We start from the raw sequence: 17195 nt of genomic DNA on the forward strand, positions 1-17195 counted from the left end.
TTCCCCATGGAATTTATAAGAATTAAAGCCGATTACATAAAAATATGACCCGATGCTTCCGCACATATTCATGGCCAAGGTTGTTTAAATATTTCACAAATTGGTTTTTGAAAGTGAGTCAATGTAATAACCCGGTGTTTTATTTATTTTGAAATGTGCCAGTCACAAATATTTCATTCACCAAACAGCATTTGTTTCTCAGTTTGTCTCTCCCATTTGTCAAACACATAAACACTGAACATCCATACATATGTACTAAGAATGTTCCGTAAATGGTCCTTTTTGGTGGTGGTTGTTGTTGCTGCTGTCACTGTAACAAACAGTAAGATTACCTTTCGCAGATTTGCAAACTGATTCTACCAAAGTGCTCCAATTTAATTATTACCTTTCAAAAATCACTATTAATATATTTGCAAAAATCACTTACTGAACTATGCATGAAATAAAATAGTTCATATTCAAATGCATTCTCTTTTGTATATTGCATGCCTCCTGTAATGGCAGTGACAATTTCCCCAGTAGTGCTTCTCCATATACTATGGGGGTTTGTATAAGCAGTGGCATGCTGCACATAAATGTTGACCGAGGAAATCAGAAACACACCCACCTTATAGGAACTGAAACCAAGACCCTCAATTTTAAAGTCCAGTCTCCTCAGCTATTAATGTTATGCTTGTCAGATAGAAATAAACAGGTGCAACAGAATACAAGACGACACCATCAGCGGCAACTACAACAACTTTATCAACTGACCTTAACCAAGATAATTATAATACATATATATATATATATGTGTGTGTGTGTGTGTAGTTACATAATTAGATAGATGTGTGTGTGTGTGTGTGTGTGTGTGTGTGTGTGTGTGTGTGACTTTCACATGTCATTGTAATTTCCACGAAAATGGTACATTCTTTGTGCTTTGTAAGGGAATTAATTTATTAAGCCACTTAGCATTACATTATTTTCCATATTGTTGTGTTACACACACACACACACACACACACACACACACACACCGCATTAATTGTTTCCATAGGAACGACAACAGCGAATGAAGCAGCAGTTTTGGTGCTTTCGAATTCATCGTTTGTCAAAATTCTAAAACGGCTTGCTTCTCAGTTAGTACTTGTAAGTTTTTATGGAAGGTTGTTTCTGCCTGTTTGTGGATAAGTTTGGGAATGCGAGTTTGCTTTGGTGATTATCGTAAGTTCGGGGGAAATGTCAGTAATGGACAAAGTCGTCTTTAAGGTATAGTTCTAGTCCCCATGCGTTACTAGAAGTAATTACTGTATCTAAAACTTTTTGGGTTTTTAAGGTACTAGTTAGACGAAGCCTTCTTAGTCATCTGTGTGCACACACACATACACAGACTGAAATCCGTACGCACGTACATAAATAAATAAAAACACGCATATTTTTGCACTCATACACACGTGACACGCGCGTGCGCACACACACACACACATACACACACACACACACACACACACACAAGCGTGCCTATTGTGTGTACATTCAGTGTGTCTATGAGTTTGTGTGTAGCTGAGGGGTGTGTTTGTTTGTATGCTGTTTGTATTCAGGTGTGTGTGTATGTGTGTGCACGTTTGTTTGTGTCGCTGTGTGTGCGTGTGTGTGTGGGCGTGTGTGTATGTAGCTGAGGGGTTTGTATGTGTGTTTGTATGCTGTTTCATTTATAAAGGTGTGTTTATGTTGTGTATACGTTTTCATGTGTGCCTGCATATAGTATAATAAATTAATTGACAGTTTGTTATTTTAACATCCGCTTTGTCCACCCCACCATTTCTTTTTCTTTTCCTTTTTAAAAAAATTTTTTTTTAATGTTTTTATAGGATTGAGTGAAAGTGGAGGATGCAGAGCTAAGTTGTTCGCTCGTCCAGTAAAATGGAGACCAGGCGATACTACATCCGCGTGGATGAAGTGGTCTACGGAAACTGGCATGCCATTGGCGTCCTGGAGGATCTTACTGGTGACGAAGACATCGCCAAGTTCCTTGTGACTTTGTTAGTGTGAATTATAATTATCTCTTTCTAAAGTGTAGTTGTCTCTCCCCATTTCAGTATAAAAAAATTTCTCAAGCTTTCTGTGTGTGTGTATAAATTTTCTCTTCTTTCATTTACTTCCATCCTTCTTAATCAGTGTTTTATGTGTGTATAAATGATTGTATATAGTGTGCTAGGGCTTTGATTTCTAGGTTTGGCTCTACACACAATTCAGTGCTCATATGAGTACCTACTTTGAAGTATGATTGTTTTTGTTGTTTGTCCTATTATTTCTATTGTTTTATTGTTGTTTTAATAGTTATTAACTTATTATCACTATGTAGTGGTCATTTCAATCATTTGTTTCCTCCTATAAATATTATCTCTTTTTTCTTTTTCTTTTTTATTGTTTCCAGAAATTTCTTCTCTTACTTTGATAAGTTTTTACTTTTTAACAGTTGTTTTGTACTGTGGATATTTTGGTTACATGATTATTTGTGCCATTATAAATGCTAATGATGTAGCTGCTGCAAACATGACCTTTGTAAGTGTACGATTATTTAGTGATGGATGCAGTGGATTATTTCTACTTTCAGGTATTCCAGTCAGAAGCAGAAAGCTGGAGAGGAGACCAGTCTCAGGTGTGTGCACTGTCACTGCCCCCTCACCTTGTACTGCGGCGCCTGTCAGTGCCCTTCTCACCTGGCCCTCCCCTCCCTCCCCCCTCCTCCCTCACTGTCCTCACCCCCACACCCCACCCTGCCTCCCCAGGTCTTGGACACTTCCGCTCCTCTGTCTGTGACCTCTGACCCTCACCGCACCATGCCTATCCTGGGAGCAGAGGGACCTACTGGTCATGTCAAAGATGAATACGACACTGCTGACTTTCCTCAAGATGATGGAGATCATGATTTAAACCTGGAGATTGTGAAGACAGAATCTTCACCCACTACCTGTGATGACTCAACATCTACTGAACCAGCCATAGCTGTACATATTGCACCATTCACCAGAAGTAAACGCAAGAAATCTCGAATGGATTGTACAAGAAAATGTGGGAGACCAGCAGGCATGGGACTTAGGACTAGAAACACTACCACCAGGACATCTGTGAAGAAAGCACCAAAGCATACAGGTCTTGTAGAGGAAAACCAAAGCACAGCACTTTTGCTGACTGAAACACATGTGCAAACTGCATGCAAGCAGAGAAAACTTGCAGAAACAGAACTTGTAGGCATGAAAACCAGAGGAAACACTTCTTTACACAGCAGCATTGAAGAAAACTGTGACAGCACAGACCAAGACACACCCAGTCACACCCAGAGGAAAAGGAGACCATGTGCATCTCAAGATTTAGAAAAGGGCCACATTCTTTCTGTAGAAAAGAGACGTTTGGCCCAAATCCATGTGTATGACCAAAGTTTTATTGACCGTCACAAGCTGGAGGATGAATCTCATGGGGACTCTAGCAGGCTGCAAAGAAAGAATGCAAGACAGGTGCTCATTGTGAAAAATGTTCCGGGGAAACGGGGAAGAAAAAAGAAAGCCTGTAGTGTACTACTTTCATCAAACTCCCAAAGCAGCAGCTCAGGAGAAGACACAGTGGACTATCAGATAAGCAATGCACAGTCTAACCAACATGCCCGAATTGCACAGGAAAGTGTGGATGCCCTTGATCCACCAGACGACAGCAGCCAATGCAACCAGACACCTAGTGAAACAGACCTACAGTCAAATTCTGAACACTGTTTGAACCACACAGAGGCAGCTCCAGAAAAATACCCCACATTGAAACATATTCTCTCCTCTTCCAAAGTTGAAAGTCTTGGGCAGGATGATGGTGAAAAAAGTAAAGAGAGACTACCATTCCGAATCCTTGTCTCAGCCCAAAAGATTCTCCCTCTGTTGACGTCATCGGGAAATCCTGCTCACAATTTCTATTCCTACTTTGAGTGTGGTCATTGCCGAAAGGCTTTCACCCATAAAAGAGCTTTCAACAGCCATGTCCAAGCCCATATAGACAAAAGGATTCATAAATGCACGTTCTGTGACCGGACTTTTGAGCGTCCTTGCGATAGAATAATTCATGAGAAAAGGCACAAGTACGAGTGTGAGGTGTGTGGGTACAAGTACCTGGAATACAGCATGATCAAGGAGCACATGAAACTCCACGTCATGAAATGCCCAGCTTGCCCGTTCGAAACCTCAGACTTCTGCGCCTTCAAAAAGCACAAGAGCACTTGCGATTCCCTCAAGCCAACTTTACAGTGTGAGATTTGTGGCGTTCGTCTCAAAAGCCAGAAAGCCCTCTCCTTCCACATTGCTGCCATTCACCAAAACAACCGCCCATTCAAATGCACCCTGTGTGACAAGTCCTTCGTTTTGCAGACCAAGCTGAACTCTCACATGAGGGACAGACATGCGGAGGGAGGGAAACGATTCCACTGCGACAAGTGCGGCTATCGCGCCTTCCACGCTCACAGTCTGAAGGTCCACCAGATGTGCGTCCACTCCAACGAAAGGCCGTTCAAGTGTCCGCACTGTCCGTCTGCTTTCGCCCGCAAAGTGTACCTCACCATTCACCTCAGGAAACACACGGGTGAAAAGCCTCATCGCTGCAGCGAGTGCCTGCAGACGTTCACACAGAGACCCAGTCTCACTCGCCACATTCGAACCCACCATCATCACATGGACCCCTCTGTCAGCAAGAAAATGTAGGATCCGCAAGTTCCTCATTAGATTTTATGTTTATGGTGGGGTTAAAACTTTATATGCTCAATGCTCAAGTTTTCCAGTTAGTAGAACTTTAGAATTTACGGGTTGCCATTATTGTTGGTTTTTAATTATTACAATTCACATCTTTTCAAACACCATAGGAGGCTGTTCTGCAGACTGTATAGCTCCTTCAAAACTTAACAGCCATCAAATCTATTCAATTTTACCTAAGAAGTAAGTTCATCCATTGTCTTGAATTTAGATAAACCTATATCCTAGTATATGCCTATGCTTGATATTATTCCCTTATTGTTTCCATCATAAATTCTCAAGATACCATTCTTTGGTGCAAAATGCACTGTGTATGATTATATTCAATCCTATTTTAGATAATTCATGGATTTTCCTCACCTCATGTTAAAACATGATGCGAGCTGTTCTTTGTATACTGCAGAGACTGACGATTACTGGTAGCACATCAGTGCATGGGGTGCAGTGGCCTACCCCATTCTGCTGCCTGCAAAAAAGACCAGGTGCGGGTTGTTTGAGTGAATGTAGCAGCAGTAAGTTTGCTCAGCGATAAGAACATTCCTAACTCCACAGTAAATTCCATTTATACTTAGGAACATTCTTAACTCTGTAAGCAAACTTAGCTCTATAAAAATCGCCTCATGTATCCCAGCCCAGGGCTGAAGCATCAAGTGCTGTTATATACATCTCTGCAAACTTTATTATACCAACTTTCATGCCTCAAGCATCTTCAGTTAAACAGTCCCTCCCTCACCCCCACTTAACTCACTCAGTACGGCCAGTCCTCTCTTCTCCTCTACACAGACCCCTCGGATGTCCAGTGGGTGTCTCAATGACCCAACCTTTAGCTTCCGTCGTCAGAATTGTGGTATTCTTTATCAACATTCACCTCTCCAGTGTAAGAACCTTCCGCTGGTAATATTTTGATGGTGGTTATTGGGGTGAAACGCTGTTAACGTAGTCTCCGTTCGTATGGAGAAAGTTAATCAAAAACAAGAGTAGAGCACAAGAAAAGAACAAATATAATTTCTTTTTCTTCTGCGTTCGGGGGCAGCAACTCCCACGTTCACTCGTGCTCTTTTATGTGTATGACCATTTTTACCCTGTCATGTAGGCAGCGATACTCCATTCTGGGGGGTAGCAGAATTTAAGTTCTGAAATTCCACATACCAGTAGTCGCTAGAAGGACTGGTCTAATTTGATAGTGAATTACTGGCCCTGCCTTGTTCTGTAAACATGTTCATTCAGTTGTGGACTTTCCACAAACACTGAATTTACAAACATGGATACAGTGATTGGATGGTTTTTGTATTGTGGTGAAAAACTATGTGATAAAAATAAATGCAAAAGAAATATTGAGGTAGACTTTTGATGATTTATATTAATATTGATCATGTGATAACTATTTAATGAAGCAAAATCATATAAAGCAAGCTTTGGCCTTGTACATCCTGCAGAATTTTCTTTGTTGTCCTTTTCTGAACACTCTTTGCAAAACTTAGTATTTTTCTCAGTCAAGCGATCTTCTGTGCATGAAAATTGTACCAAGGTCTCTATGAACTGCAATTCGATATTATATATATTTTGATATTTTGCTTCCATTCAGGCATTCTTGAAACCCTTTTTTATCCCATGATTAGGATTTTTTTTTTTTTTTATAACGATATGTTGCAACATTCATAAGCTCTGTGCAGAGATCTGCATGTGTATGTATGTGTTAGGGAGGGAGGGGGGTGTCGCATTGAGTTTGTAATCTGGAAAAAGAGGAGTGGGTGTTGGTTCAGGGTTCCCACAGAGCTATGGAAATCAGGAAAAAGTCTTGGAAAAACAGGGAAAACATTTCCAGGTCTGGTAAAGTCTTGGAAATAAATGTTTTACCCTGAAAGGTCAGGAAGAGTCTTGGAATTTTCATGATTCCTATCACTACACCTACAGTATTGAAGAAGATTTTGTTTGAGCGAAAAAATGACAACAACAACAACAACAAAAAAGAAGATGGAGAAGAAAGAAAAAAGGCAGTGGACATGACAAAACGTAACTACAAGATATCTGTGAGACTTTTTTTTCTCCAACAGTGTTTAACATGCCAAATTCCTCCTCTTTCCCTCACAACAACTCACTGTGTGTGGTAATTCTTCTGTGTATATGTTTTCGCATACTTGTATGTTTGTATATGTGACTTTGTTCTTTGGTATTGGGGGGAAAAAGTTGCTCAGGGTTTTGGATAAAGTATGGAATTTGTTTGCTCATACTTGTGCTAATTGCTGGTTCAAGCTGGGTTGGGCAGATCATATTGTCAGTTGTTGCTAACTGATGGTTTGGCTTGTTAATCCTTTGGGAAATGGGGTGAATAATGTACAAGTGCATGTTTCTTGTACTTAATGTTTTCATGTTCTGAGCTTGTGCTCTGTGATTCACAGGCTATAATTCTCTGAAGCACACACAACACTTGATATTGGATCACCAGAGTGAGTCATACCGCCTTGTACACACACACACACACAAACGCATTCACGTGCACACTCACACACACACACACATCTGCATTTGCATGCACACATACACACACAGACACATGCATTTGCATACATGTATACACACATATACATATACACACAAGCACTCCGAGTAGACTGTTGACCGAAACAGTTTAATTAACATTATATCATATTCAAATTTCAATTTCATTGTGAGGACATACAGTAAAGAAAAATCCAAGGGATGCAAACTTCAACACACATTTCCACACACATGAAATTCATCAAGTGTTTTCAAGACTGAGTTCATCTAGTTGTAAAGATTGTACAGAATAAACAGATGATGGGGAAAATTTACCAACAAGTTTAATATCCACAGTTTATATACTTGTCTGACTTATATTTGCAACTATATGCACAATAATTTAAAAGTAATGTTACACATTAAGAATGATTTCACTTTCAGGGGTAACATTTTTTGTAGCAGAAACATTTCTCACACACACATTGATCAGTAAGATAATGTGAATGACAAATGTTATATTCTATTATTTACATTACAGAATTGTTCTCAGACACAGTTTACACTACACATGTACAACACATGGAGGGCAAGCAAACTAGTCCAGCCACACTGTAGACTGAAAGTTGAGAGTATAGTATGACAATGGATTATGTGTTACTATTTTGCAGGTGTGGACTGCTAACAATTGTGATTAATCTCACAGTGATGTGCATGTATTTATAGCAATAAATAATAATCATATGAAACTTATCAATGATGTGTGTGTGGGAGCATGTGCGAGAGAGAGAGAGAGAGAGTGTTAAAACATACGGAAATGGACGGATGAAAATTCTAAACCATTTTACGACGAAACAAGGGTTCACAAAAGAGAATTTTACATTTTATAATTCTGCAAAAAGATTCATGTACATATTACGATGTCATGCTGCCGTTGTCTCAGATGTCTGCCAGCACATTTAACCAACAGTAAAGATAAAAAAAGTTGAAAACTATTCAAGAAAAAAATTAATCGAAATAAAATAACAGGGGGGAATAATAACTGCCAATCCACACACATTGTGGCACAGCCATTCACCCTTCCTTGCATCTTTCCATTGCTATCACATACATTCCCTCACAGAGAGTTATATATATATATACATACACGGTACACCAAAGTTCAACATTATACTAGATGTCAAACTTTTGTGTTTCACTGCATGTATCAAATTGTAAATGTCAATCTTTAGTGTTTCACTGCACTTATCACACTATAAAGTTAAAGTTTACAAAGACGGTAATTGTGCAACATTCTTCCTTCCCTCTTACACCCCCTCTCCCCCAACCCTTCCCTGCAATAGATCATGTAAGAGATTGCTCACATTTGTTAAATGTAACTTACTTTCATGATGGAATAACTAACTCAGTAAGTGTAACTGTTCCTTTCTTTCAATCATCATTTCTTATTAAAACAAATTTTAACTTTTTTCCCCTCAGAACAAACCTGAAAGCAAAGTCCTGTACACTGTGTTTTAGATAATTAATAGCAATAGACTGAATAGATAATGATGATGGCATACATCAAAAATATGTATCTAAATATAAAAACACAGACCATAATGCTGTATACATAATCAAACATTTTGTTCTCTCTAAACAAAAGAGAATTTTTGAAATGTAATTTAAAAAAAAAAAATCTATGTACACATTAATAGGGAGAGAGGTAGAACATCAGGTTTTGACTGCCAATCCTCTCAAGAGGTGAAAGGTGCATGGGTAAGTCAGTATCGTGCATTATTTTTAAGGGTGGATGATTTATTAACATTTTTATACTGCCAGAGCCTAAAATTAAAGCTATTTAGGCAGTAAAAAAGGGGTGGCCAAATAGACTAATGTATTCATTCATACTGTACCTGTCTAAGAATAGAGACAATGAATACTACACAATGCACACACACAAACACTCTGAGACATAACAACCACAACTATTTTTTTTTAAATACATTAAGAAATATTAAAAATCAACTCAAACTAATTTATTTGTTTCACATAGACTATTGAGAAAGGGGTAAGGAACAGGAAGGTTACATCTATCAGATCTCACATGCACACAGTAAATTTTACTGTGACTGACGGACTCAGTGACTGCCTGTGTCATAGGCACACATAAAAAAAACATACAGGAACTGAAAAATGCATAAAAATAAACAAAAGACAATGCTCATGAATTCACACTCGTGTATTCATTTTTCCTCATGTATCAAAGAAAGATTGCAAGATCAACATAACATAATCATTCTTTATATGTATCAAAGAAAGATTGCAAGATCAACATAACATAATCATTCTTTACCTTCCTACTCCCAGTGACAAATCACATTTGCAGAGGGCTAATTTTCTTCTTTTTTTCCAAACTGTTTTCAAGATTTAGAGACAAATCTATCATTTCTCAACTTTCAGGGCCTTCAATATAGTAATAAGAATTCAAGAAATTTCAAGGGATGTATGCATGCTTGATGCACCAGACAGATCAGTTTTCTGCCTGTTTGAAGCAGGTTCGAGTCCATGATAGTTTCGTCTGTGACGCGTAAGACTTGGCCTTTGCGCAAAAGTCTGTGAGCATTCGCTGCACCTGAATGGTTTTTCACCAGTGTGTTTCCTGAGGTGGACATCGAGGTAAAACTTGATGGCGAAGGCAGAGGGGCAGTATGTACACTTGAAGGGCCTCTCCTTGGAGTGCACGCACATCTGATGGACTTTAAGGCCACGGGCATCAAAGGCACGGTAACTGCACTGGTCACAATGGAAAAGCCTCCCTCCTTCCGCATGTTTATACTTCAGGTGAGACCGCAGCTTCGTCTTCAGCACAAAAGACTTCTCACACAAACTGCACTTAAACGGCCTATCGTTTTTGTGGATCGCGGCAATGTGGAATCTGAGAGCGTATAGGCTTTTCAGATGCACACCACACATTTCGCACTGTAAAGTCGGTCTGCTCTCATGCTTCACATAGTCACAAGAACATTCTGAGCCATTTTCACACATTGTGCAGTTGTTGAATTTCTGCTCAACATGTGTTTGCACATGACCGTTGAACGCTCGTTTGTGGGTGAAAGCTTTCTTGCAGTGAGCACATTCAAAATAGGAGTACAAAAGACGTGCATAATTACCATCTTTCGTCCGCAGTGGGAGGATCTTTTGGGCAGAGACCAAGATCCTGAGGGGCTGTTTGTCTGAGTCATCTTGGTCCATGTCGCCTTGACTGCTCTCTGTTCCTGCAGCCAGCACTTCATGTTTGAGGTCTTCACCAGCCACATCAGTGCCATTTGATTGAGATGTTATGTTTTCTCTTCCGTTCTGTCTATGACTAGAAAGAGAAGGGTGATTAACTCGTGCACCACTTCTTCGACAGTCTGTTGTTTCTTCTTCTTCAGTGCTGCTGCTGTCATAGTTTGCTGGAGATAAGGTAACACATTTTCTTTTCAGCCCTTTTCTCCTATGCTCTTTGGGAGCACGTTTTGCTGATGCTGGGCTTGCTTTCTTTCGTTTTCGCCTCCCAGGGTGCCTAAGAGCACTGTCTTCCATGCTGTGACGCTGAAAGTAACTGTCATCGTACATATGGATCTGGGCTGAACGTCTTTCCTCCTCGGAAAGAATATGACCCTCTTCAAGATCCTGTAACGCACAAGGTTTTCGCTTCCGTCTTTCCTTGTTAGCTTTTTCTGGGGTCCCACCACCACAACTCTTTCCTCCTTTGGTTCCTAAGCCATCACCATCTTTTGTGCTGGTTTTTTCTTCAAAGTCTACAGCAGTACCTTCACTAATGCTAGTAGTAGTACTTTCCACATCCTCAACTGGAAGATGTTTTACCTCGTTTTTTGCACAGCGTTTGTTTTTGCCCGTCAGTTTACTTTTCCCTGCTTTACTTTGACTTGCAGCAGACGCTGTGTTTCTTTTCCTTGTGCTCTGAACTGAAGCACTGCTCTCCGCTTTCCGTCCCCCTCTCCTCCTCTGTGGCCTTCTGCTTCCTTCACGGCTGGAAGGAGTCAGTCGGAAGTTGATGACTGGTGCCGTGAAACCTGGCTCCAGGTCACACCCACTGCCAGCCATTTCCGCCTTGACAAAATCCAGCTGGTATGCACAGTCATCGTCAAATTCAACTTCTTCGTCTTCCAGAAGACCTGCACTACTTTCATGTTTGACACCGCCGTCAAACGTTTCTGGTCCCAGGACAGGTGTGGTGGTGTGGACAGGGTCAGAGGTCACAGACAGAGAAGCGGAAGTGTCCAAGACCTGGGGAAGCAGGGAGGTGGTGGGTGGGGGTGAGGATAGTGAAGGAGGAGGGGGGAGGGAGGGGAGGGCCAGGTGGGAAGGGCACTGACAGGTGCCGCAGTACAAGGTGAGGGAGCAGTGACAGTGCACACACCTGAGACTGGTCTCCTCTCCCACTTTCTGCTTCTGACTGGAATACCTGAAATTGAAAATTATGTGTAAAGCAGTACTTAGTTTTTAAAGTAACTATAAGATGTATTCCATATCATATATTGGGGAAGGGAGTGACTGAAAGAGCAAGACGCATGCTAGAGGATGCAACACACAAAGAGTAAGAAAAATCCAGATGTGTAAACACCCATCATACTGAAGACACACAAAGAATTGTGCATGAATTGTTTTTACTGTGTGTAATTGTATGGGTTGTTTTATTTTGTGTGTTTGATTTTTGTTCAATATCCAGACCACAAGCCAAAATTCATCCATGAAAGTTACTTTTTAAAGACTTTGTAAACCATAAGAATTCAAAAGGTTTTCTTTTTTACTGCAAATTCATTTGATGATGACTAGAACTGTTGAGATATGGTTTGATTGACTGGTTTTCACTTGATAAGATTTAACAAGAGAGAGAAAGGGTGGGGGGGGTATAGTGAGAGTAGAAATAGGGTGGGAGTAGAAGTAGGGTACATGGGAGCAGGGATGTATGTGTATTAAAGAACAGTATCAGTATTGATAATCACAGTTTCAACTAAATCAGTAAAAACAATATTTACAATATTTCAAATTGAAGAGCTCAACAGAATGCCCTCTTGTAAGGAATGAATTCAGCAACACAGTGACTCAAAAAGGAATGACACCCTGGTGCAGTGGAATTGTATGTAAACACACACACACACACACACACACACACACTCACACATGTGTACACACTTACACTTGCACTCGCTGACTCACAAACACACACACACACACACACCCTTACACTCGCTGACTCATACACACACACACACACACACACACACACACACTCACACATGTATACACAAAGAGACAGACAAACTATTCAATACTAACAGAGTTACGAGGAACTGAGCAATATCTGCATCCACAGTGAGGTTTTCCAGTGCACCAATGGCGTGCCAGCTTGCATAGACTCCCTCATTCAGACAGATGCAGTACTGTCTGGTATCCATTCTCTTGAGCGCATGTGGATCTACAGGTCTATCTCAAGCTAAAATCTGTAAAAATCAAAATATGTAATAGTTTAATAGATGCTTTGTTTTCATCAATTTTAATCTCATTATTACTTGGCATGTTTCTGGTTCATGATAAGCAGTCACACACCCAAATGAAGTGACACACATTGGCATTTACACTGTCTCATATAATGTATATCCATACATGTACCCCTACAAGTCAATGCGATAGCCAAATTTGTGTAAAGGAGTAAATTTTAAGCTTCTCCAATTTCTTTATAGTTTCTATACTGAACAAAAGTCTGCCATCTAAATTACTCAAGAACTACCGTGTACAATGCGTTTTCAAATTATGTATTCAATACAAGAAGTGTGTCAACAAATGGTTTAAAAAAAGAAGAAGAAGAAGAAAAACAATTACTTATCAGTGAGATCTGTGTGTGTGTGTGTGTGTGTGTGTGTGCAGTGTGTGTGTGTGTGTGCGCGTGTATGCACACACAACCTTCATGCCTGTCTCTATTTCCTCCGTTCTAAAACTTTTTTTTAACCCCTTGAATTTGAACCTTGATGAAATGAGATCAATGAGGCATAAGTTTGAAAGCAAAACTTAATACACGTTTTGTGTACAAGTTTATCAATGCCATAGTCCGTTTTACTTTAGAACTTAAGTTATGCAATCCCAAGAAGAATAAGTCCAAATACAGAAATGTAACTGACATCCTGACCTGTAAGTTCTATCTTTATTTTGACTCCATGTGGTGACAACGCTTCTCCGCTGAGCATATGTAAGTGAGCAGTAGTCAAGAGGCTAACCTACCCACACCCACCCATCCAAACTTATGACTTTTCCCTGTTCTTCCCCTCCCCCCCCCCCCCCCCCCCCAAACTTGTCCACTCTTGAAGTCTTCACCAAGTGAAGAACTGTGTGCTTTTGTTTCCCTTCAATTAGTCAATTTGATAAACACTGTTGAATAAATTTTTATTGTTCCGTAAAAAAAAAAAAAAAAAAAAAAGTATTGAACAGAACATGACTAAAGGCATTAAATTTCTGAAAAATATTCAAATAAATGTCAATGTTATGTATTCATGAATGTGGGTATGCAAGGGGGTACCTACACACATTGCACACGCACATCAAAACAGATGCCCCACCCAAACTCTTCTTTCAGTTTCAGTTTCAATGTGTCAGTGTGTAGGGTAAAATCCCTATTCCACGTCCACACAACCCCAACTTTAAAACTTGAACTTGGGCTGCAGAAAAAGAAATCGAAGAAGTCTTCAGGAACAGATCTAAAGAGGGAGATAACTCTACATCCTAACCTAATCTCCCAATAAAATTATGCAAAATACACGTTCTAAATTTATCCAAAAGTTCGGACCTTCAGCCTCTTCATTGGTGTCCACAGACCGGTTGTTATTCAACAAACAGGAAGCGAGCAGAGTAGAATACCCCCGACTGAAGATAACTCCAAGTTGAGAACCGAGAATGTCTGGCACTGGGTTCCAGTTCATAGTTTCAAAAGCACCTAAATCTCTAATGTTAAAAAAAAAGTTCAAATGAAAAAGCAAACCAAATAATATGTGTTTATTTGTTTGTTAGTGTGTGCATTCGTGCGTGTGTGTGTGACTTGACTTGACTTCATTTATTGTCATAAAATCCCGATCGATCGAAGGATTAATAGACACAACAAAGAACAAAAGGAACTTAGAAATAAAGGTTATCGTTTTGTATTTTTCTTGTGCTCACATTTGATTGATGATCATACTGCTGTACAGTTGTAATCAGATGGTTTCGCAAATTATGAAATAATATACACGTGTCTAAGAAATGTAATTAATCTTCAACAACTTCGCATATATCACATAACCTCTCTTCTCTGGGAATGTTTGCATATCTTCCTCGTTCGATATTTAAATAATGTTCGCTTATTCTGAGTTGACAAAGAGCTTGTTTGTGAGCAGGATCGACTTATCAGATAATGAGCAGTTTACTAAATTTTATGTGCATTTGTTCATGTGAATGTTTCGGAGAAATGCAATTTGTAAGGAAATCTGCCATTCCTGTATTGAATGAATTGGTAGTTTTAGTTTCAGCCCATGGGAACCAAATGTCGGATCCATATGATAATATAGGTAAAACAAGCGAATCAAAAAGCTGCAGCACAATATCCAAACGAATGTCTTGCTTTTTAACGATTCGTCGGAGGGAATGTGCTGCTTTTTGATGCCTGTTTGGCTAGGTGCTCTTGGATATAAAAGTTTTGTGAAATAACATACCCAAGCACTTGTATTGATCAGTTGTCTGGATTATATCATTGCCTATTGTGAAAAGAACAGGCACGTTGGGATCAGTGTGTGTGAAAACTTTTGTTTTGTCTATGTTCATTTTTAGATCCCAGTTTTCACAATATACATTGTGTTTATCCAGTTTCCTTTGTAATCCTATCTTTGTCGTGGACAAAATTACTAGGTCATCAGCATATAGTAAGCACGAAACAATATCATTTTTGACAAGGTCTACGGATGGTGAGTCAGTAACGCCCAAACATTTCGGGAGAACGTTGATAAAGATAATAAATAAAGTGGGACTGAGTGTGTTTCCTTGCAGTACCCCCTTCAATATGGGTATTTCAGAGGAAAATCCCGTATCAGTTCTTGTGCAAACTGTGGCATTTTCATACATGCTTTGAATAACTCTAAAGCAATTTCAATTTATACTGATTTGATACACTTTTAGCATTGGAGCGTGTGTCAAGTGCTTTCTGAAAATCAACAAAGCAGCAATAAAGGCGATTCATTCTTTTTTTCTTTTCTTTTTTAAAGTACCGTCAGTTATCTTTTTAAGTATAACATGTGGTCCGAGGTCTTGTGTGATTTTCGAAAGCCTGCTTGTTCCTTTGATAGTAAATTATTCTCTTCAAGATAGTTTGTCATACAATTGTTTAATATTTATCACACACACACACACACACACACACACACACACACACACACACACACACACACACACACACACACACACACACACAATTTAACTGATGGGGCTGTGACCTGGCACTTCTTCAGGCAGGCTATTCCAGATGTTCACAACTCTCTGGGAGAAGTAACAGCTGCGTAGTATGAGCCTACATCGTCCCGGCCTTGGCCAGTTTCAGGGAGTGACCCCTGGTGTCACGACTGGTGCTTTCAAGTTGCTCGAGGCGAGGTCTGTCTGTATCGTACAAGCCACGTAGGTGCTTGTAGACATCAATCATGTCACCTTGTTTCCTTCGGTGCTCTGGGCTTGGTAACTGCAGGTAGGCCAGTCTTTCATTACATGGTTTGTATTTGATGCAGGCAAATAGCTTAGTGGTTCTACGCTGGACATCCTCAACTTCTGCGCACAATGTCTTGTGATGGGGCTGCCATACCGAATGTGCATGTTCCAGAACAGGTCGCACGACTGAGGCTTTTGTACAGCTGACTGAAAAGTTCTGGGCTTAGGAAATCGAACATTCGTCGAAGTATTCCCACTACTTGGTTTCAAGTTGCCTTTTTTGTTGTTTTCCCGACTGATGTGTTCCTTGAACTGAGTAGAGATCCTTATCGACAAAGACGCCCAGGTATATTTCTGCTGCACTCTCTTGTAGCTGGACATTGTACTCCTCCCCATCTCTAGTCCATTTCATATAGTACACTGCCTCAGCCAGATTTCTTGGTCCTCGCTGGTTTCAGGACATGACATTTATCTGGATGGAAACGCAGAAGCCATTTGTCTGACCATTCCTGTGGACTGTTAAGGTCATCCTGCAGTGCCTCTATTGCCTCAGTTATGTTGCTGCACTTATAGAACTTTGTGTCATCAGCAAACATTCGGCCCGTGCGCACTGTACATCTTCACTGACTTACTTGACTTATGCCTATAGCTCCGCTCGGGAACAAAGGGCCGCAACAGCACTCCTCCAACGGACACGGTTTGGGGCGATCCTCTTTATCTGGGCCACGTCATTCCGGCTGCCTTCACTTCAGTGTCCGTACTTCTTCTTCAAGTCTGCCTGGGTCTGCCAACTTTGCGTTTGCCTTGGGGGTTCCAGTCAAGTGCCTGGCGAGTGATGTTCAGTGGTGACTTGCGCAACGTGTGGCCTATCCACCCCCACTTTCTCTTTTTGATTTCTTCTTCTATGGGTGCTTGTTTGGTTCTGTCCCAGAGGTCTTCATTTGAGATGATTTCAGGCCACCTGATGTTCAGAATGTTGCGCAGGCATCTGTTGACAAATGTCTGGAGTTTGTTCCTGTTGGTCTTGGTAGTGCGCCATGTCTCTGAGCCGTACAGCATGACTGACTTGACGTTGGTGTTAAATATTCTGATCTTGTTGTGAAGTGAGAGGGCTGAAGATTGCCAGATGGGTCGGAGAGTTCTGAAGGTGTGTCTCGCTTTATTGATGCGGCTCTTGATGTCATCGTCTGCTCCACCATCCTTGCTCACTACGCTGCCCAGATATGTGAACTTTTCCACTTCTTT

The 17195-nt window shown here is 40.4% G+C and overlaps 2 protein-coding genes across 2 annotated transcripts; one reads left to right on the forward strand and one right to left on the reverse strand.

Moving 5' to 3' along the window:
• Positions 1–1141: 1141 nt before the first annotated feature.
• Positions 1142–8001, forward strand: LOC143274750 (uncharacterized). The gene is made up of 3 exons (XM_076578666.1): positions 1142–1248; positions 1851–2021; positions 2597–8001. The coding sequence occupies exons 2-3, from the start codon at positions 1903–1905 to the stop codon at positions 4716–4718; spliced, it is 2241 nt and encodes a 746-aa protein (XP_076434781.1). The 5' UTR covers positions 1142–1248; positions 1851–1902; the 3' UTR covers positions 4719–8001.
• LOC143274751 (uncharacterized) lies at positions 7377–14165 on the reverse strand. The gene is made up of 3 exons (XM_076578668.1): positions 14074–14165; positions 12573–12736; positions 7377–11697 (listed from the first exon to the last, which is right to left on the reverse strand). The coding sequence occupies exons 2-3, from the start codon at positions 12689–12691 to the stop codon at positions 9711–9713; spliced, it is 2106 nt and encodes a 701-aa protein (XP_076434783.1). The 5' UTR covers positions 12692–12736; positions 14074–14165; the 3' UTR covers positions 7377–9710.
• Between the last annotated feature and the right edge of the window lie 3030 nt (positions 14166–17195).

This window comes from Babylonia areolata, chromosome 29 (genome assembly GCF_041734735.1).
Source record: "Babylonia areolata isolate BAREFJ2019XMU chromosome 29, ASM4173473v1, whole genome shotgun sequence".
Lineage (NCBI taxonomy): Eukaryota > Metazoa > Mollusca > Gastropoda > Neogastropoda > Buccinidae > Babylonia > Babylonia areolata.

Bases quoted from the DNA above. Each gene is read 5' to 3' on its own strand.
- LOC143274750 (XM_076578666.1), top strand. From the start codon at position 1,903: ATGGAGACCAGGCGATACTACATCCGCGTGGATGAAGTGGTCTACGGA. The intron at 2,022-2,596 runs GTTAGTGTGAAT...TTCTACTTTCAG, and splicing joins GCCAAGTTCCTTGTGACTTT to GTATTCCAGTCAGAAGCAGA.
- LOC143274751 (XM_076578668.1), bottom strand. From the start codon at position 12,691: ATGGATACCAGACAGTACTGCATCTGTCTGAATGAGGGAGTCTATGCA. The intron at 11,698-12,572 runs GTTAGTATTGAA...TTTCAATTTCAG, and splicing joins GCTCAGTTCCTCGTAACTCT to GTATTCCAGTCAGAAGCAGA.